Below are 18,849 nucleotides of genomic sequence, written 5' to 3'. Positions count from 1 at the left end.
GTTGTTTTAGAAGTTCTCGAGCCAATCGAGGTCGCCGCTGTTCCGTGCTACAGGTTCCAGCATTGGCATTTCTGCAGTGGCGGCAGACACGAGCTGTTCGTCCATGAGCTTCGACAGTGCTTCAGAGTGCTCTCGGTCCACGGTCTTGGACGCCAACACGACCCAGTCAACGCCTTCGAACCACGGGTGGGCGCGGATAACGGAGCCGCCTTTGGCGATGTCGACAAGCCCCTGGCCACCCAGACGGTCGTCGGGGAATGGGTCAAGGAGCTGCTGCACGAGGTCGTAGGCCTCGGAAGACAAGTCGTCTCGCGCGAATCTCAGCGCGCCCTTGTTGTGCCGAGAGATCTTCGAGTACACCGCCATGGTCACGTCCTTCTCGTTGGTGAGACGTGACGTCGGGTTGGCTTCCGAGCCCAAGCTCTTGTCTGCACTGCGTCCGGCGTCTTCGTTGTCACCGATCGCGAAAGGCGTGCGGCCGCACAGCATCTCGTAGATGAGGATCCCGAGCGACCAAATGTCGGCGCTGGACGTGTGGCCACGCGCCGAGACCATCTCCGGTGCCATGTACTCGGGCGTGCCGCAGATCGTGTACGTCCGCGTCTCGTCCGGGAGTCGCTTCATGTGTCGGAAATCGTGAAGCTGCAAGTACCCGTGCGTGTCAACCATGACGTTTTCACTGCTGAGGTTGCGGTAGGCGTATCCTGCCTGGTGGATGTACTCGAGCATGAGCAGGGCCTGAGCTGCGAACCCGCGTACCGTCAACTCGTCGGCAAAGCGCCCGCTGGGCTCGTCGGCCAGCATCGCCGCCAAGTCGGTGACTAGGATGGTGTCAAATGACAGATACAACGCGCGGTCGTCTCGCCAGGAAGCCACCATCTCTGGTACGAGCGGTGTATCCAAGCGGATTGTCTTGTGTGTGGTCACGTATCGCGCGGCTTCGTCGCCGCGGCGCTCCGCTGCCACTTGCTGCAAGGAAAACACGTTCACTGTGAAGAATCGCTTGGCGTCACTAACGCCTTGATAGAGCGCCAAGAAGCCGAAGTCGGTGGGCTGCAGCACGTAGCGGAATCGCATGTCCTGAGGCCGCAACGGCCCCATCGCCATGGAATTGCGTCTCGATCCATGCGCGGCGGGGCTGTAGATGAGGTTTTTGACAGCAGTCTCGAAGTTGTGCCGTGCCTCGCGCTGCAGACGATCAGCCTCGATCATGTCCTGCAACGAGCCCAGCACCTCCTCAAACTCGCGGCGACCTACTTGCAGCAGCTTCGTGCGGCCAACCGAGATAACATTTGCGGCTCGCGGGGCGTCAGTGAGCAATGCGCGTTCGCCAAAGTATTGGTTCTTTTTGAGCCGTAATACCTCTCGCGAGGTTCTCTTCTTGCCAGAGCCTGCTGCCGGGTCGTCCTCCCAGATTGTACAGATCACTGCTCCCTCCTGAATCACGTAGAAAGTGTCGCCAACATCTCCCTGGTTGATGATGTAGTCGCCGTCGTGGTAGACGACTTCGGTCAGGTTGTTGGCCAAGCGCTCTAGCTGAGCCTTCGTCAAAGTCTTCAGCACGTCCACCTTCTTCAGCGTTTGCACCAGCACCGACGTCGGTGCCTTAATAAATACTCGTCGGAATGCACGGCAGTCGATGGCCCAGAGCACACCTGCCGACAGAGCCTTCACTGAAGATGACCGCGGACTGTTGTGCATCAATGCCAGCTCGCCGAATGACGCAGGTGACAGGTCTGCGTCGTGGCCAGGGAGTATAGGAGGTTGTGTATACGTGTGGACGATACTCTCTGGCCCTCCGTCAGCACCGCGGACGCTCACCTGGTAGTCACCGCACTCAACGATATAAAACTTGTCGCCCGGGTCACCCTGGCGAATAACCATGTCGCCTTCGCGGACGGTGATACGCTCCATGACAGTGAAGATGTCGTCCTTCTGTGCCTGCGTTAGCTGTCTGAACACCCAGTTGTTTTTCGTCAGAGCCTCAAGCAGTCGGAGCTCCGTGGACGTCTTCGGGATGGCGTGGTCGCTCACGCGGTACGCCAAGTCCTCCTCCTTGACGAGCTGCGCCATGTCCTTGCGCATTTGGGCGCGACGCTTTTCCTTGGACATACCACGACGCACAGGGCGAAGCTGCTGCGATACATCTTTCTCGCTCGTCTGGTGAGGCAGCCGCCTGGCCACAGAGTTGGTCCGCGGCGAGTTTCCAAGCGAAGCGCCATGAGCTGTGGTCGTGCCCTCGTTGAAGTGGAAGTACACGCAAATGACTGTAATGTCATCCGTGCGCAACTCGTACGTAAGCCAGAGTCGATAGGACTCAGCAACGACCTTGTGGCAAGCCTCAAGAGGATCATCGTACTGGGCCACCATATCCACCACTGCTTGGCTCGTGAGAAATTCAAACACGCCATCGCTGGCAATGACGACAAAGCGATCATCTTCTGTAAGTTGCAGCGACGTGATTTCGGGCACACCGATGACTCCCAGCGTCTCTGCGATCTCATCACCAAGACTTCGCGTGAATGCTGTGCCAGGGAAAGCTCCGTAAGGCGACCAAATACGCGGTGGATCACCGTCCTCGTCCACCTGGTCGTTCAAATTTGCTGCCCAGTTCTGCATACACGCGCGAACAAGTAAGAATCCCTCCCTTCACCGCAAGAAACCACAGAAACAACGTACGTCGTGGACAGGAGCAATACCCTCTAGTTGATCCATGGTGAGCACTCGAGCTCCAGATCTCTTCACACGCTCCCTTTCGTCCTGTTCAAGTTACGAGATACAGAGCTGTCAGTCAATGTGCTGGCCGTTGTTCGCTGTGCGAAAGTGTCCATCGTACCGATCGATACGGAGTCTGATCCACTGACAGAGGTTGCGCGACGAGTTTCCCTTCGCTCATGGTGGCAATCACCGCTCGTGAGTCTCCGACGTTCGCGACGTGAATCGTTTCACCATCGAGGAACATGCAGATAGCTGTGGTGCCACTCAAGCTGTCATCAATGCGCGACGCATGCAGTCGCGCGTTGGTTTCTTCGAAAGACTTGGAGTACGCCTCCAAGAACGAGCAGTTCTTGCGGTCCAGAATGCGAACGAGTCTCTCGGGACACTCTTTCCGGACAAACGAAGCGCACAAGTCTCCGGTTGTGCCGTGGCCATCAAAGACACCAAAGTACATCTTCGCGGCGTCGCCCATGAACGCCGGCAGAATAGTGCAGCTGTCCTGGTTCGGCTTGTCGAGGGCTGCAACATAGTCAAGTCAGCAACAAACCTTGCACAAGGCGGCAATCAACGAACGTACCATCAGGGTAGTACCCGCGCTGAGACGCGAAGGCGTACTGCGTGTTGAGCTTGGCCGTCACTTTCGTCTTCATCGTTTTCGGAGAGCAAACGATGCGGGAGTTGATCTGCTCCTTCGTAAGCGGCGAACGCACAGCCTTGTTGGGCCCGGTCCCAGTGCTGTTTCCTGGCTGGGGTACGACCTTGGATTCCCCATCCGAGCGCTGCAAGATGGAGGCCCCGCAGCCCATGCTCAACAGCTTCGGCTTATACGACGCCCTCTTTTCTTCTCTGTGCGCCTCAAGGTGGACAGGGTCCCAGGAGCACTATATCAAAATAACTCCATCGACGCGCATGAACGCCTCCAGTGTCGCCCAATTTTAGCCGAACTGCTCTGCATCGCATGACATTGATCGAAAACTGAAAGTTGACGGAGTATTTTCACCACGACAACTCACTCCTCAACCGCTTCTTACCTTCTCGCAGTTCGTCCTAAGAGCTGCGACAAAATAACGCGCCCCAACAAACTGCACCAGTTGAAGCTGAAACTTCACGCTTGACGCGTTCGGTTTCCCGAACCGAGCTGCCAATCGTCCCAGATCTCGGTGACGCGTTGCCTTCAGCTTTCATCCCTGCAACATGTAGATTCATCACGCAGATCGTCAGCATCCGCAGTCCTCCAAAACCCGCAAGTCCTTCCCAGCGTTTGTCTGCGTCTAAAAAGCTGCCATGTACTATATTTCCAGCCTGCGAAGTAGGTCCTTTAAACATCTCCCTGTGGGGCGTCCTGCGTTGCCTCTCCGTCTTGGAGGCGACGCACCATGTCGCGGTCCTCCCTCTGCGGGGGCTGCTCGTCCCTGCCTAATAACTGCGTGTCCTCGCGGATCTCCTGAGACGCGCCCTTCTTCATCTTGATGTGCGCGTTGGGCGAGTATACCTCCTCGTTGTTGAACCACTTGCAGCTCACGTACTGCACCTTGCAGCGGTTGTAGTGGATCATCTTGCCCACGGTCTTGTCCTCTCCGTAGTCGAGGCCGTCCAGCTCGACGAAGATGGGCTTCTCGAGCATGCACTTGAGCAGCGCGCTGCCTACAAAGTACGAGCCGCCCGTGGCGAACACGTACGAGTTGGTGTTGCGCACGTCCCCAATGTTGACGTGCATGTCCCCGGCGTAGCAGCTCTCAAGGTCCGTGCACTTTTTCAGGCACTGGTAGTAGTGCGGCCAGTAGATCACGGCCTCGTCGTCCTGCTTGAACAGGTGGTTGCGCGGGTCGGCCGCGTGCACGTGGCTCATGATGGTCACCGTCTTGTTATGCAGGTTCAGGTAGCTGTCCACGCCGGCGTGACGCACCACGCGCAGTGTCTCTTCGAGCGCGGCGGGCACAGCCACGTCGTCGTGGGCGAACAGGATCGTGTGTGGGCTGGCCACGAAGCCTATGAAGTCCCAGTTGGTCTTTTTGCACACGAACACGACGCGCTGCGTGTGTTCGATGAGCGACGCCGTGAGTTTGTGCACGAGCCCCACCTCGGACGTGGCCAGCACCTCGGCCGTGAAGCCCACCCGCACGCGGAAGAAGAACAGCAGCAGCTGCGCGTAGTATCCCAGCGCGAAGCCCACGCCCAGCAGCAGCAGTAGTGTCGGGAGACGGCGTAGAGCGCGCGCGCGCGCTGACAGCGGCCGACTCCGCGCCTTCTCGCGCTCCTTGAAGCGCGTACGCGGTGACTCGGGCGAGTCCGTGTGCGTCTCCGGGAAGCTGCCGGTGCTGGCGTTGCGCGTGCGGCGGTGCGCCGTCGGCAGCAGCGGCGACGAGCCCTCCCACACCATGCGCGTCTTAAGCTGGACTGGCGGTTTGGATGCTGACGTATTTGGTACCGCGTAAGCGTCCGTTATGCAGGTCGCACTTAGCTGAGAGTGTTGGATTCAGTATGCGAGACAGAGACGGCGTGTTTGTGACGCTTAAATGTTAATAACGACATATTTTTTGGTCTGGAATGTGCAGGACGATGTGACGACGGCGGTAAGGCTGTGTTGCTGTCTGTTTGGCAGTGCTGCTGCAGAGGCCAGGAAGATGCAAGCTCACCCAGTCACAAGCAACGTTATCAGAAAGATATATTCTTCACTTTTGCTATTGTTGATCGAATGAAATGGAGCCCATTGCCAGCCGGACAGCGTACACTCAACGCTTGGTATCCATTGGGATGATCCAGCACTGCTCACAGCAGTTCCTATCGACAAGAGAAAGACCCACAGAGTGCGGGCGATTGGACGGCGCAGCAGGGATAGGCCAGACCCAGTGTATCCTGCCACCGAAACCCGCCACTCCACCACCGCTCGAATCTCGGCAGCACCACTGAATACCTCGTTCTCTGCTTGTTTCTCCCTCCTTGCCTGCCCTGCAGCCCATTGGCACCACCGAAAATTACGTAATTTGCCGCCTAATTGTCCAGTCCGATGCGAGAGCGGACGTCCTGCCGCCGCGCCTCCTGTCTCGCAGCCGTGGAGTCGCTCGCCGCCTCGAAAGGCGCGGGGCTCTGCTGCTGCAGGCTCGTCTTGTCCTCTCCCTTGGTGTTGCGCTCCTTCTCCTGCAGATACGCCTCGTACTCGGCCGCAACGTCCGCGCGCTCCTCCACGCGCGTCGGTGGTCGACGCTGCATTATCTGTTGATTCCAAAACTGGTCTAAATGCGATGTAGCCATTTCACATATGTGACGAGGAGGAATGGATACACGTATTTGCTCTATTGAACCGCTCGCAACGGTGGGTTGGCTGCCAACTTACGCTTCGACCTTGCGCTTCTTCTTGTTGCGGCCGCTTGCGGGCGTGGCGGCGATCTCCTGCACGAAGCCCGTCCGCTCCTCGTCGAGCGTGCGCTTTAAATACTTGAGGCCGGCCAAGTTGAAGCCGATGCGGCTCTTGTTCTCCACGAGCTGCGAGCGCAGACGCTGCCACAGCAGCTCCAGCTCGTTGAACAGACCCACGCGAGCGCAAATGGCCGAGTTGTGCAGCTTGAGCAGGAACAGCAGCACGCGGCAGCAGAACTCCACCTCGAGGTGGCTCGAGATCAGCTGCAGCAGCAGCCGGATCAGTCGCTCCACGTAGTCGAACGGTAGCACGATCAGCGCCTCCTCCATGTCGTGCGGCCGGATGCGACGCAGTGTGTTCAGCACGTACTTGAGCGGAGAGTAGCCGAGCAGCAGCATGTTGGGCGGGCGAGTTTCCTTCTTGGGCTTCCTCGTCGGCTCCTCTTGCTGTTCCTGCTCCTCGATGCCAGGCAAAGCGCTGGTCTTCGCCTCCTCGGCAGCCTTCTTCTTCTCCTGCTTACGTTTCTTGGCAGCAGTGGCAGCCTCCTTGGCCATTTTCTTCTGCACGCGCTCAAAGTCCGCAATAGCCTGCAGCTCCGCCTCTGCCAGGTTGATGGCCTCCATGAGGCTTTCGCCGGCACGAACCGACTCGATGGTGCGCTTCGCAGCCGACGCCGAGTTGTCCTTGTTACCCTCGTCACTGTCTCCCTTCTCCTTGCCCAGAGCAGGCGCCTTGCCGTTGGCGTTGTTGGTCAGCTCGTCCTCAAAGAGCTGCTCCATTTCCTTCTCCTTCTCTTCCTCGATGAACACCTGGTCCTCCGTGCGACTGTACTTACACATCGATCGGTCCTGCGAGCAACTCACCACGAAGCTGCCATCACCGCTCACCGCGAGACCCCACACCTCACCGAAGTGTTGGCGGTCGATCTTGAGAATGCGCTCAAAATGGTCACCATCCCAGTAGCAAATAGACTTGTCCTTCGACGCCGTGAAGAAGTAGTGCGTCTTACGCACAAAGCGAACACACATAATGCTGTCCTGGTGCGCGAAGATCGACTTGTGACAATCACCGAAGTCCAGGCCCCACAGCTTCACGTTTTTGTCAGCAGACGCAGTCACCAGCATCGCATCGTCCGACGAAATGTCCATAGACATAACAGGCAGCTTGTGGCCGTACAGACTCACAAAGAACTTCAGCGAGTCGTCGTGGAACACCTTTACCGTGCAGTCCAGCAACGCCACCGCCACCACCAGCTTCTTGGGATCCTTCGTGTTGCTGAAGCGGACACACAGAACATCGTCCGACATCTTGAGCATACGAGCGTGCGAAAGGCCCAGACGCAGCGCGCTGGTCGGCTCTGCATCGTCAGGGCGGTGCATCTCAAAGTCCCAGAAGTTCACGTGCTGGTCGGCACCGCCGGTGACAATGCCACGGCCATCGGGACGCACATCAATGGACCACACAGCGCTGCCATTGTGCGCCTCCTCATCCTTCCAAATGCACTCGCCCGAGTTCAGGTCGAAGAGGAGCAGATGACCGAGCTTCGTTCCCACAACGACGTGCATGTTGCCAGGTGCGAACACCGCCGAAAGCGCCAGCGACAGACCATCGCTCAGTGTGCGGATACACTGAAGCGAGCGAGCGTTCCAGATCTTCACCGATGCACCTGAGAGCGACAGGATGAGCTGATCATCCGAGCTAATAGCAACCTGGCGCACGTCCGAGCGGTGACCACTCAACGTGAGCGCGTGCGACTTTCCATACCTGTCCTCAAGAGCGACGGCGCTAGGCGACAGTGTGTAGGTCTCGATACTGTTGTTCTGCAGTCCCAGCATCAGTGATGTGGTGCCATCCTTGGCGACATCGGGCGAGAACGCAAACGACTTGACGCGGTGAGACGACCGCACCACACACAGCAGCTCGAGCTCGTCCGTGGCGGAGTTGTCCGCCGCATCCTCCTCCTCGCCTTCCTGCACTTTGGGGATCACGAGCTTCTTGCTCTTCCCCGTCTCCTCAGCTTGACTCTGTTTCTTCTTAACCTTCTCCCGCTGACGCTTCTCGCGACGCTGGCGTTTCTTCTTAATCTCGTCCGCCGAGCGTACTCGGTAGACCTCCACCGTCTTTCCTGCACTCTGTACGCCCACAAGGTCTCCCTTAGGACAATACGCGACTCTAGCGGCGCGGTCGTTGCTCTGTCTGTAGATGGAGCCCAAGAGCTTCAGGGTCTCTCCTTCCTCTCCCTGATGCTGTACGCTCCACACACGGAGCTGGTTGTCTGACGCGCCTGTCAGTAGTCGGTCTCCCTTGGGGTTCACAGCAAGCGACCACACCTCGTTCCGGTGGCCCACACACGTCTGTACACAGTGCTGCGTCTCCAGGTCCCAGACCTTGACCAGCGTGTCCTTGGAGCTCGACGCAAGTGTAGCAGGGGCCAGGAAGGCCAGCGCCGTGACCGCGTCCTTGTGTCCCTTGAGGCGGAAGCGGCCCGTCTGGCTTACCAGGTCCCACACGATCACGTCCGTGTCGCGCGAGCCGGACGCCAGCTCGGCGCCGTCCGCGCGGTAGGCCAGCGCCTCCACGGCGCCCTTGTGACCGTCCAGCGTCACCTCCAGCACGCCCGTGGCCAGCTTGAACACGCGCACGGCACCCGACGAGTAGCCGCAGGCAACATCGCCTCCATCAGGACTCAGTGCCAATGCCGTCACTTGACCGCCGCTCTCGGGCGCCAGCAGGTCGCGAACTTTGCTGCCCTGGCGCACGTTCCACATGGCCACGTCCTGCAGCGCCGGCGCGAGCGCGAAGCGGCCGCTGGCATCGTACAGGACGTTGCCCTCCAGCGACGAGATGACGCCGAACGAGCTCGAGCGCTCGTAGCGCAGGTACGACTTGACCATGGCTGGTGTCAATGTGGCAATTGCGATACTGAAGTTGACGCTGTTGGTTGGTGAGGAGCGCCGCGCTGGTATATTTATGTATAAGAACACCAAATTGAAGTTTGCCTGAAATTACACAACTGACCGGTATCTTGAAGGTACCTTTTGCGGACGGAATGGCAAAGATGGCAGGCATATTAAACGCAAGTAGGGTCTTAGGATCGGTTGGTCAATGAATGGATTGATAAATGATGGACTCTTGCCTAACAGCATGCAGCTGAACTAACTATGAAGACGTCTATTTGGCTGTGGGGTCTGACATCCGAGCGGCTTGCTTTCCCTTGATTTGCACCACCTTGGAGGCTGTCTCCGCCAACTTCTTCATGGACGAGTACTGCGACTGCGTCACCTCGCGCGACGTGTCGTCGATGCAGCACACCGACCCCACCACGCGGTCGTTCTCGTCCTTGAGAGGGAAGCCGAGGTAGAAGTTCAGGTTGTAGGCATGGAGAGCAGGTAGGTTCTGGAAGCGAATGTCCGACTCGGGGTGGGGCACGAGCAGCGGCTCGTCGTTCATGATGGTGTGCTGGCAGAAGGACTGCTCGCGCGGCATGTGCAGCTGCCGGAACGGCACCACATTGGACGCTAGCACGTGCTGCTCGTCCTCGCTAATCAGAGTCACCAATCCCGTCGAGCACTTCATTTCGCGCGCTAGGAGCTCGCAGATCAGATCCAGCTCTTCCGTGTCCGTGATTTTGGAGAAGCCGCCCTTTTCAATCGACGAGATACGCTCATGCTCATCCTTCGGCATGGGAGGTTTGCTCATAGTGGCCACATCAGCAGCCATGTTCAGCGGGTAGTTGCGACCCTGGGTGTTGGCGAGCACGCACTCCTCCACCGGGACCGTATCGACGAGCAGCATTCCTTTGTCCAGCGCGTCCGAGTACTTTTTCGCATCGTCGTCCGTAAGGCGAACCGAGGAGGTCACCGATGAACACTCAGAACGGACGTCTTCGTTCCCCTTCTCCTGGTTGAGCAGGTGGCGCACAACCGACATGACCGATTTGCGCTTGTTTCCGGAGGAGTTCTCCAGTGCATCGTGCAGGAAGTTCGTCAGGGCCTTTCCGGGAGGGTCGTTCGAAGCAAGTGCAGCCGAGTCGGGGATGATACCGATGAGCCCTCGCTTCTTTTGGTCGACACGCGAGTAGTCTGCGTTGTCAACGAATTCAATGCAGCGAGTGCAGGCGCGCACCGAGGACACACGGCCGTCGCTTGTTTCGAGAGAGTGAATGCTCCAGCACTGGTGACAGATCATGTATCCGCAAATGTGGCAGCGCTTCTTGCGAGTGAGCATGCGCAGCGACTTGGCACAGCACGTGCAGCGAGAGTTTTTGGCCTCGAAAGACGAGCAGTTCGCGAGCTGCTGGGTGCCAAAGCGGCGACGGCGCACGACTTCGGGGAGTTGACTCGCACCTGCAGCAAGACGCATCAAGCGCTTCTCACGCTTCTTGGAGCGAGCGAGTTGGTTGCCGCGGCTGCTATCGCTGCCTTGGCTGTAGCTCATGTTTGACGCGGACTGGTCGAACTGGGGCTCCTCTTCGTGCAACGCAGCCTCCGCGAAAAACACCACACGAACCGAGTTGCTCGATGGAATCTTCTCAATGAGGTAGGCTGCAGTCAGGCCGGGCAGCTCATCCACGCGGTCGGCTTTCATCTTGCCGGCCAGCAGGTCTCTCTCGGGAACCGACGTCAGGGTCACTGTGAAGGCGTCGGCACTGCTCTGCTTTTCGTAGTATTCGAGGAAGCACCACTGCTCGTGGTTCTTGAACATCCTGGAACGCTCGAAAGCGCTCGTCTTGACCGCCAGTCTTGACTCCACGTCCGCCTTCATTGCCGATGACGACGACGATCCCAGTGACGGGGTGACAGTGTGCACGACGGCGCCGTGGATGTAGTCCTTGTACAGACTGCGCATGACCATTTCGTGGTCGTTGTCGGTGGTCGTGCTTAGGATTTGGCTCAGCTCACTGAGACTCGCCTTCATCTCGCCCGTCGCCATGACCTCCTGGGCAGACTCTAGTCCGTCGCCGTGCGAGAACGCCGTGAACCCGTTGGCCACGGGCTTCCACTTCCAATTGCGCAGCGACGCCTGTCGGTTTGTGAGACGCCGGAAGTCGACCTTGTCGGTCGCATCGCGTGCTAGGTCCACCAATTGGTTGTCACCGAGTTGCACGCGTGACTGGTTTGACAACGGATCCTGGTCCGCCTCTGAGTCAACAACTTTGGTAGCTCGGTCCCACGAGTCATGCCACGAGCGCTCAACGCCAAGGCGCTTGAGGCCACTCTTGAAGCTTGCTACGGTGGGGCGCGATCGGTCCGAACGTGAGCCTAACATGGCGAATCGGAGAATGAGAGTGTGGATTGCGGCATCATTCCGGGCCAAGACGACGTGGCTAGAGCTTCAGCATGGACGACGGTGTGCTCTCCCCGTACGGCAGCCGGGACAAGAAACCATTTGGGATCGGGGGTCCTGCGGGATTGGAAGCCAAAATCAAGACGAGCGGATGGAGGTGACGGCAAAAGATAATCCACCCCATGTGTGTAACCTGCAAGTAAAGTGCAGCGTTGAAGTGTATGTCTAGGAACTTATGGACTGGGGGCGTTGACGTGGAGTCTCTGCGCGGCTAGGGAGCACCTGGGTTTCTCTGCACCATGAGGCAGGACCAACGACAACGTCGCTAGTGAACTGCGGCTAGAGATATCTTATCCTTCTGGGGACAGAGCACTAAGCAAGCTGGAGTCGCCATCAACCCTCATTTTCTCATGGACTTGTGGGTCGGGATGTTGAACGAACGCGCTCGAACTCTCACGCCCAGACACACCACCTCGCATATGGACCACGGGTCAGAATGAATTGCCTAGTGCTCAACGCAGGGCCCTCTGGGGTCGGACGACACCGCATAAAACACACAAGCGATTGCGGGCATCCCAAGTAGAAGAGCTCAGGTGGAAGTGAGTGCGATGCAACTGGTGGATGCTCTGAGACTGCAGTACGTGGATTTGACTCTGCCTGGCAGATCGAAGAGGCAGGTTGTCTCGATTCACAACCTCGCGTTTGCTAACATTCGCCTGGCGTAGGTGTACATGGTGAAAGGCTCGCGCACGACAAGAAACACGACTCCAACTACAAGACAAGTCCTTGACTGGTGGCCAGCCCAAATGACACCAGTGTACTGCGCCGACAACGTTCTGTTCGCGAGCTCTACGCTGAAGTTGAGCGTCCAGCATCTAACGCGATTGGCATCGGCAGCTGCAAAGCCTTCTCACTCCGGAAGGTGCGTACGTGTACACTCGCTTTCTTTCTATCTTGCCCCACACTACCTGTATTATAATATATTATGTTGACTACGCCGCACGGAGCCGCAGAGACCATTGACGACAGCACGGCAACTAAGTGCCGCAACCAAAGCGTGGTCCGGCTCGCCGCTCCCCATCCGAGTCACAAATTTGAGCTCACACTTCGTGGCGTTAGGATAACTGCGACGGACGCGGCATGCAGGATTGGATTGGCCACTTGAGATTGCCGGGCGATTCCTATACGCTCAGTGCATCGCGTTGCCACCACGGTGTTGGACTCCGAGGCGCATGCACGGGGCGAGCGAAGTGACAGCTCCCAAGATCGGCTAAAGTCTATATGTGCGTGATGGACCCGTCAACACCGAAAGCCACGCCGAGCATTACTGCCTGCAACTTCACGTGGAATCCACGCTTTTGTAGTCCACCGAAGGGGATCTGCTCCGGATAGGCGCCCGATACACTTGTGGGCGAGAGGCTGGACGGGGTGTGAGGACACTAAGCCTGTTGGCGCTGAACTCGAGCAACGACATGTACATGCTCGTTCCTGCGTGTACGAGCGACTTGTCGGCGTCCGCTTTCTAAGACGAAGCAAAGCTGCTACACCTTGATGTTTCATGTACTGCCAGCCTGACAGTTCTTTTCCTTTGGCAAGCTGTCGTCACGATTGACTGGATCTAGTCGGTGCAGAGCGAGTTTCGCTTCCCGCGACTAGAACTCTACCTAACCATACATCTTGGCAATATAATACCATTGCGGTGTGTCCACACGCAGCAAAAATGAAGCCCGCAAAGCGCCGTCCATTCATCTGCATGCCAGCCCTAGACAGTGGTGCCATGTACACAACAGCACTATAAGCATGTAGACTCGCCCTCGCGACAACACTTAGAGCCAGTACTTCGAGTGCGGGCCGCGATTCTTCTCCGGGTGGTGGTAGCCGATCACGGCCTCGCATACGGCTCCCATCGGCACCCAAAAGTGCATGTTGTGCGAGAACACTCGCAAGCCCCGGCCCGTGAACTGCATGAAGAGGTAAGGTTCCAGGTCGGGTTAAATGGTGAGACCGCCAACTGAAATGAGACTTACGACCAGAGAGACTCCTAAAAAGGGGTGCACATCGTCATTCGTGATCTTAGAAATGAAGCGAGAGCTCGATGCAAGTGAGCCGCTGGCAGGCAGTCCTCGTCGAGATGCACCGACCAGCGAGCCCAGTGACAAGAAGCAGCGCGTCTCCATTGATGCGCCACCGCCGCTAGGTCAAGAAGCCATTGCTTCATTCGTGCGCGACGGTTTTGTGCTGCTGCCGAACGCCTTCGCGTCGTCCACCGCTGCAAAGTGTCGCGAGTTGATTTGGCAACGGCTGGCCCTCGATGGCATCACAAAAGACCCGACCACGTGGGTGGAGCGGCATGGCATCCCCGGTACCAAACGCAGTGCAACAACAATTCATACTTCTCGGCAAAAAAACTTATTTGGTATTTGGTGCTTGGAGCAGAACTGTACACGGCGGAGGACGACCCCGTGTGGGGCCAAGTGGTGACGCCACGACTGAAGCGAGCGATGGACCAAATCTGTGGCAAAAATCGCTATGAAGATTTTGGTCTCGGGTGGTGGATGATCACTTTCCCCGACCAGGCCGAGCCGCCGTGGGGAGCTGCAGGCAAGTGGCACGTGGACGGCGCGTCGTACCAGCACCACGTGGACAGTGAAGAGTCTGGCCTGCTGCTGATCTTCCTGTTCTCGGATATTGGACCGGGTGAAGGAGGCACGGCCGTGTCGGTAGGTTCCCACAAGTGGATTGCCAGACTGCTAGAGAGAAACGAGCCGCGAGGCATGAAAGGCGGCGCCGTGAGCTACCAGGCCAGACAGTTTGAGCGCCGAGAAGTGGTGGAGGTGAACGGCAAGGCCGGTGATGTGATGCTGGTGCACCCGTTCTTGCTACATGCTCGCAGCAAGAATTTGGGGCTCAAGGGGGTGGAGTCGGTGCGCGTCATGTGCAACCCGAACGTGCGGCTGCGTTGCAAAATGAACTTGAATCGAGCTGACGGGGACTACAGCCCCGTGGAACAAGCGGTCGTGGACGCGTTGAATGAGTGAACGCATGAGAATGAACATTGGACTACTTGAATTGCGCAGCGTATTCTTTGATCTACTATTTCGACCGGTCATGAAACAATTGAGTCAACTTGTCACGCTTCCGCAAGGCCCGCGGCTTCACAAGACGCTCGTAAGCAGCGTTGGTCGACTTCCGCGCAGCCTTCTCTTCCTCTGTGGACAACCAGAATACCTCCGTGTCTACCACTTGAACATCGACGTTTGCGTACTCGGACGACTGCTGGCTTGACCCACTCGATCGACGATCGTCCTGCGTGTTCAGAACCTCGATAGCCATTCCGACAGCGTCCAGATCACGCGGAGGCTTCACATCGTGTGGAATATCGCCTAGACTAGTGCGAATCGAGAACACTGGTGGACAGAACCCATCGTACTGCAGTGGTTTGTACGGCACGAAGCCCTTACTGTCATCGCGAACTGGCTGCACCGTCAAATACGCCTCTAGTGACAGCTTCACTGTGTGCTGCGAATCGAAAACGCGGGCGATCTTCGTCGGGTCAATATCGCACATCATCGCTTTCAGCGGCAGGTTGGAGTAGAACGATCTCACGGCGATGTTTACAGCCCTCTCCGGGTCGAACGTCGGCGCGAATGCCTGGGCATTGGCCCAAATACCAGGTTGCAGTAGCTGCTGGAAGCTCGCTACCAGCGACTCGACAGTGCAAGTACTCGCGTTGATCGGCGGAATCCCCACGCCTACTCGCTGACACAGGTGAGCTGCGAACAGTTGAGACGGGTGCGAGCCGCACACGGCCATTGGCTTGCCTGCCATGAGACCTTCGGCCAGAACGTCCGGCTCGCCCCAATGGATCGTGGCTGCTACGCCTGCGAAGAGCTGGTCGTAAGGCACCTCAGCGTCTACCAGATAAACGGACGCGGATCTGTACGGGGAGCGGGCTGCATCGCCAACATCTCGTGCTTGCACGATGACTCGCACGCGAAGCTGCTGAGCGGCACGGTCGATCTTCTGTAGCAGATCCTCAAACTCTCCGAACACGAAGGTGCGCGTGGATACGCCGAAGTAGATCACCGGCGGGCTGGAGCTAGAGAATGCGAACTGTGTTAGTGCTTGCGGAACCGCTGGAGGAGTTTGACCACTTCGCAACGTCACATGACCGGCCACCGTGAGCTCTTCGCCCCAGTCAAGAGGCTTCGACAGCAACGCGGGGTTGTACAAGTACACGTGTGGCACTTCCCACTGAACCAGCGGGTCCGGCCGATTCAAGCGGCTCGTGAGTCCGATGAACGAGCGGAACTGAGTGAGGATGTCTGCTACACTGCCGCGATTCAAAGTCGCGTCGACGACTCCATGTGTCAACAGGTTGGTGTGTCGGGGGGTCATGGTCACTGCAGAGTCCAATGCTGCGAAGGAACTGAGAACATGTGGGAACTCGAACGTCGGCGACAGCGGCTCGAGGCTGGCGCACTGCAGCGGGATACCGAGGCGTTGTGCCACATGCACGTGTCCGAGCAGCATCGGATGCCACAGCAGAGCGTCGGCACGGAAGTGCACGCCAGGCTTGTTGGGACCGCAGCCGTGTGGGTCGGAGCCGTACGCAGCAGGCCAGAGCGAATAGACGAGTTCTCGGAAGGATTGGAGCGCCCCCAGACTCGAACGACCAAGTTCGGAATCGAGGGCAGCGCTGGTCTGGGCGTCGTGTATCAGCTGTACAAACTCTTGGACACTGTCAGGCACACCCGCCAAGGGGTAGAACTCGAGTCCAAGCGCGGTGACCTTCGAGCGGAAGCACTCGTTGGCGGCCAGACGCACACGGTGACCATGCGCCGCAAGTTTCAGTCCGACGGCAGCGAACTGCTTGACACCGTTGTCCCAGGTGCCTACGGCTGCCAAGCAGACGTTCATGGGAGGAACAGCTGGCTTGGTTGCGCGCTGAGCCTGCACCGCCTTACCGCATTGGAAAGCTGCGAATTGCCGCCACCGAGTGATGGTATTGTTGTCAACGGTGTCGAAGTCCTCGCATGGAAGATCGATCTGGACGTTGACGCTTCCTCGTGATGTGAGCTGCACTTCGAGGAGCTTGACCGCTTGTTGTTGATGTGCCGGATCGCTCCATTTTGAAGTGATACCCGTAGGCGCAAGGCCAGGTGCTCGTATCCGTGCAAGCTGCTGGTGCCCTGTCGTGGTGCTCGGAAAAAGCGGGTTGTACTCAGGCAGCCGACCACTCTGGGTCTTTCGAAAGTCCAGCGTGGCTTGATATCTCATGCGGTATACCTCCGCCTTGTTGCTGATGGCGCGAAGCATTTGCTTGCGGACGCTCTTGTCCGCAAAAAGCACGTTGTCAACACTGTTGCCTTCAGTTGACGGCGTGTGGCTGTTAGCCAAGCCCTTCTGTACGCCGATTGCCGACATGAACCCCCGATCAAGCATGCTAGAGTGCTTCTGCTCGCCTTCTTCGCGGTGCGCATTGATGTGCCCCGTCACCACACGGTCCGTGAAGTGCACGAGTCCGAGAGTCGGTCGCACGAGAAAGCAACCAACGCCTTTCAACGTACCGATGGCCCCACCGGCCACACCATTCTTCGAAAATCCCTTGACGGGCTCACGTACCAGACCAGTGTAAGCGCCAGCAAACTCGTGGAAGAACGCTCCAGCTCCAGCAGAGGCACCTGCCAGCGTCGAGTTTGGACCACGCGCCGTGTAGTCCACGACGTGATAGCTCACCATTTTCTTGCCAGCGTTCTCCAGACGCTCGCTCACGATGAGCGCACACCGGTCACACAGCTTCAGACGGTCACGGATACTCCACTGAGTGGCGATCCGCTCGTGATCCAAGTCACAGAACATATCCTGCGTCGGCAAGTGCCGATAGAAGCTGCGCACCGCTTCACCAGCTCCGTCTTCATGCTGCATGACGTCGCGCAGGTCGAGAGCTCGAGCTCGCAGTGTCGGGTTCATGAGCCCCACAAATGCCTCACGCAGCTTCTCGGTCGTCAGCTTCGTGATGGGACAAGGCTCGACGCCAACGCCCGCCTTGACGACTGCGTGGCCCCAGAACGGCTGGTCACCGAAGAACGGCACGATGAACGTTGGCTTGCCGGCGAGCAACCCTGCAGCCGTGGTGCCAGCGCCACCGTGGTGGACCACCGCACACACGCGCGGCATGAGCCAGTCGTGCGGACAGTTGCCGATGAAGAAGACGTTGGGCGGGATGTCGAGGTCGCCGGCCATGTCGCTCCAGCTGGACTGGATCAGCACGCGCACGTTCGCTTGCAGCGCTGCGTCGACGATCATTTTGGTGGTGGCTTGCGGGTCGGCCAGCACCATGGAGCCGAAGCCGACGAAGATCGGGCCTCCGTCGCTACCGAGGAACCTCTCGAGCTCGGGTGACGGCGTGTAGGAGCTACCGGGTCCGTCGGTCAGGGTCACGGTGCCGATGACGTCGTAGAGGTGTCCCCAGTCGGCCGGCTTGGTCACGAGCTTCGGGCTCCACATGAATGCGTGCGGGATGCGAAGGTCTAGCAGCAGGTCTCGCCCGCCATCGCCGTTGCGGATCTTGCGCAGCTTGAGCACCTTGGTGCGGAACTCGTTGATGAGGCCCTCGGTGCCCTGCCACATGAGCAGATCCACCATCTTGTACGACAGGTAGTTGGTCTTCTTGAGCTCGTCCGTGTACGGCATGTTGGCGAGCGGGTGTGGGAACGCCGTGGTGGGCACCCACGGCTGAGGGAACATGATATGCAGCGGCACACCGAGGCGCTCGGCGACGTGGATGTGGCCGTAGGAGACGGGGTTGGCGATGATGGCTTGCGCCTGAAATGGTTTGCCCGGTACGCCTGGGCCGCCTCCGTCCGGGTCTGCGGCGGAGACGGCCGGCCACGTAGAGTGCACGATTTCGTTGATCATCTCCCTGTTACGCGGCACGTCCTTGGTGAGCGTCTCGATCTTGGTGGGGATAAGGTGGCCGCCTGTCTTGACCATGTAGGCGGCCAGTTCCTTGGGGTCGCCACCGAGCGGGTAGAACTCGACGCCGTGGCTCATGACGAAGTCTCTGTAGACGGCGTGCGTGGCGAGTCGGACGCGGTGTCCGTCACGTTGCAGTCGTTGTGCGATGGCGAGGAAGGGTTGGACGTCGCCTCTCGTACCGACGATGATGATGCAGATGCGCATGACTGGAGGCCTCTGGACGGTTGTGTTGGTGGTGGTGAAGGTGTCAGGAGTATGGCTGCTGGACTGTGAAGGGGTTGCTTGAGCTCGTGTGTCTGCATGGGCGTGGTGATCGGGTCTCCGAATGTCGATGGAGTCTTCTGCTGCGAACTCTATTTGAATGCGGCCGTCCGGGCCGCACGCCGCGAGTGCAAAAGGTTGGTGGACTGATGCGCTGTTTCTGTCGGTCATTACGTTTGTATTGAAGCTGCTGCCCCGCATTACGCTACGCTCGGTGGTGTTGTCGAAGCGAGGCGATAATTTGA

At 58.4% G+C, this 18,849-nt stretch overlaps 7 protein-coding genes across 7 annotated transcripts; 1 reads left to right on the top strand and 6 right to left on the bottom strand.

Annotated features, from left to right (window-relative positions):
* Window positions 1–6: 6 nt before the first annotated feature.
* On the bottom strand, window positions 7–3,524 carry KRP23_12296 (Protein phosphatase 2C and cyclic nucleotide-binding/kinase domain-containing protein; the record flags this gene model as incomplete). The annotated part of the gene is made up of 4 exons (XM_067882896.1): window positions 7–2,613; window positions 2,680–2,760; window positions 2,837–3,237; window positions 3,296–3,524. 4 exons carry the CDS (start codon window positions 3,522–3,524, stop codon window positions 7–9), a joined length of 3,318 nt encoding a protein of 1,105 aa, XP_067739905.1.
* A 512-nt stretch (window positions 3,525–4,036) lies between these two features.
* On the bottom strand, window positions 4,037–5,098 carry KRP23_12295 (uncharacterized protein; the record flags this gene model as incomplete). The annotated part of the gene is made up of 1 exon (XM_067882895.1): window positions 4,037–5,098. One exon carries the CDS (start codon window positions 5,096–5,098, stop codon window positions 4,037–4,039), a length of 1,062 nt encoding a protein of 353 aa, XP_067739904.1.
* Window positions 5,099–5,709: 611 nt separating this feature from the next.
* On the bottom strand, window positions 5,710–5,928 carry KRP23_12294 (uncharacterized protein; the record flags this gene model as incomplete). Its single annotated transcript, XM_067882894.1, has 1 exon — window positions 5,710–5,928. One exon carries the CDS (start codon window positions 5,926–5,928, stop codon window positions 5,710–5,712), a length of 219 nt encoding a protein of 72 aa, XP_067739903.1.
* A 120-nt stretch (window positions 5,929–6,048) lies between these two features.
* On the bottom strand, window positions 6,049–8,970 carry KRP23_12293 (WD repeat-containing protein 3; the record flags this gene model as incomplete). Its single annotated transcript, XM_067882893.1, has 1 exon — window positions 6,049–8,970. The coding sequence occupies one exon, from the start codon at window positions 8,968–8,970 to the stop codon at window positions 6,049–6,051; it is 2,922 nt and encodes a 973-aa protein (XP_067739902.1).
* A 277-nt stretch (window positions 8,971–9,247) lies between these two features.
* On the bottom strand, window positions 9,248–11,344 carry KRP23_12292 (uncharacterized protein; the record flags this gene model as incomplete). Its single annotated transcript, XM_067882892.1, has 1 exon — window positions 9,248–11,344. One exon carries the CDS (start codon window positions 11,342–11,344, stop codon window positions 9,248–9,250), a length of 2,097 nt encoding a protein of 698 aa, XP_067739901.1.
* A 2,097-nt stretch (window positions 11,345–13,441) lies between these two features.
* Window positions 13,442–14,400, top strand: KRP23_12291 (uncharacterized protein; the record flags this gene model as incomplete). Its single annotated transcript, XM_067882891.1, has 2 exons — window positions 13,442–13,724; window positions 13,799–14,400. The coding sequence occupies 2 exons, from the start codon at window positions 13,442–13,444 to the stop codon at window positions 14,398–14,400; spliced, it is 885 nt and encodes a 294-aa protein (XP_067739900.1).
* A 55-nt stretch (window positions 14,401–14,455) lies between these two features.
* On the bottom strand, window positions 14,456–18,775 carry KRP23_12290 (Sterol 3-beta-glucosyltransferase UGT80B1; the record flags this gene model as incomplete). The annotated part of the gene is made up of 1 exon (XM_067882890.1): window positions 14,456–18,775. The coding sequence occupies one exon, from the start codon at window positions 18,773–18,775 to the stop codon at window positions 14,456–14,458; it is 4,320 nt and encodes a 1,439-aa protein (XP_067739899.1).
* Window positions 18,776–18,849: the final 74 nt, after the last annotated feature.

Source organism: Phytophthora ramorum (assembly GCF_020800215.1).
Source record: "Phytophthora ramorum isolate Pr-102 chromosome Unknown Phyram_PR-102_s0014, whole genome shotgun sequence".
Taxonomy (NCBI): Eukaryota; Oomycota; class Peronosporomycetes; order Peronosporales; family Peronosporaceae; genus Phytophthora; species Phytophthora ramorum.
The sequence above is the reverse complement of the archived record's forward strand: the minus strand, read 5'-3'. Positions and strand labels throughout refer to the sequence as shown.